The sequence below is a fragment of the Phoenix dactylifera genome, chromosome 8 (assembly GCF_009389715.1).
Source record: "Phoenix dactylifera cultivar Barhee BC4 chromosome 8, palm_55x_up_171113_PBpolish2nd_filt_p, whole genome shotgun sequence".
Lineage (NCBI taxonomy): Eukaryota > Viridiplantae > Streptophyta > Magnoliopsida > Arecales > Arecaceae > Phoenix > Phoenix dactylifera.
This window is the reverse complement of record NC_052399.1, coordinates 24,584,023-24,589,101: the sequence shown is the minus strand read 5'-3', so window position 1 is coordinate 24,589,101 and position 5,079 is coordinate 24,584,023. Positions and strand designations below refer to the sequence as shown.

Sequence of the window (5,079 nt, the reverse complement as noted above, 5' to 3'; positions counted from 1 at the left end):
ACAACATTCCGACCACGTGATGCAACCCACGTTCAATCGGACGCTTATGAGGTTATCCCGATCGCGTAACACCGTAACATCTCTCCTCCGCGGGACACCACATCCGGCGTCCTTTGTCCAAATAATCGCCGAGGGGAACCATTCTCGTGATGTGTAGCTGATTGGGACCGGCGCCCGGATTCCTCGCCGTGGGCGTCACGCCCGACGGCGACGTGGCTCTGTACGTGTCCGGCGCCAGGCGCACGGCGAACAACGCGTCTGGATCGGCTCCGCGGATGGGCGGGGGGGTAATCCTGCGGTACGCGCACGTGGGAGGTGACTGGACCAGCCGGTCGCTGTGACCGGACGGGCCCGTTAATCGGCAGGTGGCGCCCGCGGGGACCCCGCCATCGGACGGCTTAGATCTCGCGCTCGTGGGTTGGGCCCAGGAACTTGTAAAGTTATGTGGCCACGTTAAAGAGGTAATAATATAAAAAAAGGCAAGAGAAAATAGAAAGAAATTAGAGGCTTCGGTTTTTCTCCAGCTGCGAGGAAGGGAAGAAAGGAAGTAGGGCATTGCAGAGAGGGGTGGGAGGGAGGGAGGGAGGGAGGGAGAAGTAAAGGACGGAGGATGGACGCTCGTGAGGTGTAGGTGTATTTTGAGAAGAGTTTCTTCCAGAGGTAGGAGGGGTTTCTCGGGAAGACAATTAGGCCTGGTGCAAAATAGATCTGCGATGGAGAGGGACTTTCTGGGAATAAATGCCCAGAATTCCGGACCGCCGCCGAAGGAGGACGGCAGGGGGAGCCGCCAGGACTCAGGTCGGATTATTTTATCTCTGAAACCTTCGATTCTACTCGAAATATGTAAAAAAAAGCAATCATTTTGATTTAATTGTTGCTGAGATTCTTAGTGTCTAGTATTTTTCTCTGTTCGATGTTTTTTTTCTTTTGTCTTTCTTCAAGAAAAGTGGGTTTTTGTGAAGGTTTTGGTGTAAATTTGGAAGGTATTGATGAAATATTTGAGCTGTAATTGTTTTCTGATGATTTTTGTTTACTGGAGTGGTGTCTTTTTTTTCCCTGTGGATTTGGTGTTTTGATTGCTTTTTTAGAAGTTATTGTTGGAATCTCAGGATTAGGGTTTGTTTCTTTAATTGCAGCCATGTTTTGTAAGTTTGCACAGATTTGTATCGCTGGATTTTGCAAGTGTTCCCAAAACACCCCTGCTTATTAATGATTCTCGATTACTAAGTAAGGAAAGCGGTGTTGCTGGCGATCTAAAATTTCTTCCATGCTTTGAACTGGGATTGTTATTTGTCTGTGATATTGAACGTGGATTTGGATTTTATTCTTTTTATGAGTGAAGATCATGTTTAGCTGATAAAATTTAGCTGCAGCTGTTGAGGACCCTCTTTTGATCATAAAATAAGGTTTAGTTGCATTTTTTTTTTCTATAGTTGGATTACTGTTATCTTTTGAGAAGGAACCCAATCATGTCATACTGCGTTCATCTGGTTCATTTGGATGTATTTTTGGTATTTAATTCCAAGATTTTAGTTAGTAGTTCAAACCTGAGGCTCATAGTGTTCAAGTTTACAGACTATCCTTGGGAAAAGCTTTTCATTTCGTAATTGCTGACATAGTTGTTTACAAATTTGGGTATATAAATTTTGTTATTTTTCTAGGTTAAAAGATTGAAATTGGTGATGGATTATTTTATACTTAATTCATGACATTTGCATAGACTTATGCAGCTTAGTGCCAATACTGGCAATTTAGCACTAACTAGACTGTAAAGGTCAGTTATGGTTTCTAGCAATCATGTCTGAAGAACCTTTTTTTTTTTAAAAAAAAAATTTGGTGGGTGAAAAGCGAGAAGAGGGAAGTTTCTTCATTCTCCTCTTCATTCCCATTTTCCTTACATATCTAGTTTGTGGAATTTGCAGTCCACATAGGAAGCTCTGCTATGCCGTGGCCTTTCTCGAGCAAGACCACTGCTATGCAGCCGTTTATGTCCTTCAAACAACATGAAGAGAGACCAAGGAAGATTGTATTTGATCAGTTCTCTTCTGGATTTCAGCCAATATCTACTGTCGATGCCTTTGAGGCCAGTCACAAGTCCTCCCTTGCATTAGCACCACAGGTCTCAATAATTGTCAAACTGATCTTGGCATCACACTACTTGTTTTGATCAAGATATTGAACTAAAACTTTTGTCATTTGAGCTTGCAGAAATCCTTCAGTCTCGATAGACAAGGCATCCACCAATACGGGATTCATGCAAGTTCCTTTGGTTCTTCTGCTCACCAATCAAACGAGCCTAGAATGTTCCCAGTCGTCGCACATCACTCCATCCCAGTTGCCATGAGCAGCCCTTTCTTCAAGGTCCAAGGTGTACCAAGTGGTTCGAGTCTTGCAGTCAACCCTTTAAAGCAGCAGCCTTTTGGAGGAGGGCTTGCAGTCAGCGGCGCTGTTGGGGGTTCTGTGGTTGGAGCCCTTGCTCAAAGGTAAGTGCAAAAATACTTTGTTCTATGCTTATTTTTAGGAGGTTCTTTAATTGTTAACTAATTCCAAAATGGAATTTTGTAGGAGTATAACCAAGCCAGCTTCCACTACCGCACAGTTAACAATATTTTATGCAGGTTCTGTGAATGTCTATAATGATGTCCCACTGGACAAGGTAATGGATTACATGGATGAAATTTGATAACTTCTAAAAAAAAAATGAAGATTTTGTGGCTCTGAGGCTAGTTCTTACAAAGTATTCATGTTGTAGGCTCAAGCAATTATGTTGCTAGCAAGCAAGGGATCTAATGCGACCTCAAATGCTGTGAATCCACAATCCGAAGCACCTGCACAAGCCCCGACCAAAGTAGCAGGATCTGATGGTTTAAATACAAATCAGAACCAGACCCCTGCACCGAGCCACGTGGCTTCACCTTGCTCGGGCCTTTCTAGCCCATTATCAGGTACTTCTCAAACAGGGCCTCACTCTGGTAGTCGTTCTACTGCCAATGATGATACTCCTGTGGTTAAGTCTCTTGGCTTACTGGCTCCCACAATCCAAAACGGGACTTCAAAAACTCTCACTGCTGCATCAGGCTCTACTTCTGCTGAAACTATCATGCCAACAGGTATTTGTTGCATTATTTGTGTATCAGCTACAATTTTTGTTCCTTCATAGTAATCTGCTGTGCACAATTCAACGTGGTTTTTATCTCTTTTTAAGCATGATATTTTCACCAAAGTAGTCATGTCTGTAACTTTTACTATTGGAAACTGATATACTTTTGATAACACTCTATACATGTTATATTCTTTCTGGAAACATCATTTTTTTTTGGCGAAAATGAGATTAGATATGACAAGAATAGGGTCCAAATACTTGTCAAACACGTCCAACATACTTTTGTGGGTTGGACTATTAAATTAGGTTTTGATTTTACTCGTACCTGGATCTAATAGTTTGTCAATGTAATGCACATCGTTCATTATTGTGTGTGCTTGAAGCAAGAGACAAAGCCTGTAAAAACAGAGTGATGAAGAGTTTAAACTGTAGAATTTCTAATAAGCCAAACAATTATAAGTTCTGTCGTATGGTACCAAAAAAAAAAGAGAAAGAATTAAATCTGCCATATAGAATGAACTCACATATGGCAATAATTTTATTTCTTTCGGTATCCGTGGTGTATCTATATCCTATTTTTTCTGGATTTATTGCATTGGTGTGTCCATATTGTGTTGTATCCATGACCATACTTCGTAGTATCTTGTATACAAGATCGAGAATTGGATAGCATCTGTTTGAAACAGATCCTTGTATTCCATTTTTGCACCAAATGCACCATACTGAAGCTCCTTGCTTCTCGTAGGCAAAGATTCTCATTAGTCTTATTATTAATTACATTGGCCAATCAAATCTAGTGCTATCTTAATATTAATAACTGCATCTGAATAAATGGGTGATTTGTATTTGCAGCTGTACCCCAAGCTCGGAAGGCATCGTTAGCCCGGTTCTTGGAGAAACGAAAGGAAAGGTAAAACTTTCATGCTAATTCCAAATATTACTTGCCTGTACTTGATTATATTCGAAGAGTTGCATTTCCGCTACGATACTATAGTTTTACTAAATTCGAGAAATGGAGAGTTTGCGGTAGTTTGAGTATGTGGTTTGTACCTTTTCCTGTCTGAGTATATATTTTATAGGAAATTGTCCACTTTCAGAATTGTGGTGCATTTATTTGATGACATTGTATATTTGTTTCAACCTAAAGTTCCTTTCATTTATTTGGCTGAGGAAGCTCATTCACGTTTTCCCATTTTCTATTTCAATTTTATGTAAACTTTTGAGCTCCTCTTTTTTTTTTTTTAACTCCTTGATTTTCGCTACAGGGTGACAAATGCTGCACCTTACTCTTGTGTGAAGAAATCCCCAGAAAATGCTGCAGGATTTGAGTGTGCTGATGTATCTAGCAAATCCTCATCAATTGATATTGCCTTGTCAAGCAATCGGGAGGACTCATGGTGTTTGGGCCAGCAGAAGAATAGTGCAGATAGCAGGGAGTCCCCAAGTACAAAATTAGAGATATAAGCTTATTTATATATTTCGACATCCCCTTCTTTCTGCAACTCCAGTCCGTCATTCATTTGGGATCCTCAGCTTGTTATAATATATTTGGTTATGTAGAAGTCTTCTATATTTGAATGTAATCAGAAGAGTTCAACAACTAACGAGAGAGCTATTCTGTAAAAACTTCGATTATTTTTGCCCCTTCTATTTCCTATTGCCATATTGTAGAAACGACACTGATTATGGTTATAGCTCTTAAAATTCTCTTCTGTTTTTGTTTTTCCTTTAACTGTTAATGCTACCGGTGGTATGATGAAATGTGTACAATGTCTAATTTCCTTTTGATTTTGGTCAGATTCTGGGCTTTGTCTAACTCCGGTCAGTTGGCTCTGCACCAAAAGCACCGAAGCACCTAACATATTTTGAGACACAAATGGACTGTGTCCATGCTTTTCCTCTGACCAGAGGAAGATGCGGATGGATCATAGGTTTTTTTAGTAGTGTTCAAATCAAAGCCCTCTGTTGAGAAACAA

At 40.6% G+C, this 5,079-nt stretch overlaps 1 protein-coding gene across 3 annotated transcripts; it reads left to right on the top strand.

Moving 5' to 3' along the window:
* Positions 1–493: 493 nt before the first annotated feature.
* On the top strand, positions 494–4,834 carry LOC103717027 (protein TIFY 6b-like). Of its 3 annotated transcripts, none has more exons than XM_008805254.4 (7): positions 494–798; positions 1,923–2,119; positions 2,209–2,483; positions 2,566–2,656; positions 2,753–3,110; positions 3,956–4,013; positions 4,369–4,834. In XM_008805254.4, the coding sequence occupies exons 1-7, from the start codon at positions 714–716 to the stop codon at positions 4,565–4,567; spliced, it is 1,263 nt and encodes a 420-aa protein (XP_008803476.2). In that variant the 5' UTR covers positions 494–713; the 3' UTR covers positions 4,568–4,834. The 3 variants fall into 3 exon arrangements, with proteins under 3 accessions (XP_008803476.2, XP_008803477.2, XP_008803479.2); XM_008805255.3 differs by having other exon boundaries at positions 498–798; positions 2,057–2,119; XM_008805257.4 differs by lacking the exon at positions 1,923–2,119 and having other exon boundaries at positions 573–798.
* The last annotated feature ends 245 nt before the right edge of the window (positions 4,835–5,079 follow it).

Coding starts and splice junctions, on each gene's coding strand:
- LOC103717027 (XM_008805254.4), top strand. CDS start 714: ATGGAGAGGGACTTTCTGGGAATAAATGCCCAGAATTCCGGACCGCCG. Junction 799..1,922: donor GGGGAGCCGCCAGGACTCAG/GTCGGATTATTT, acceptor TGGAATTTGCAG/TCCACATAGGAAGCTCTGCT. Junction 4,014..4,368: donor TTGGAGAAACGAAAGGAAAG/GTAAAACTTTCA, acceptor TTTTCGCTACAG/GGTGACAAATGCTGCACCTT.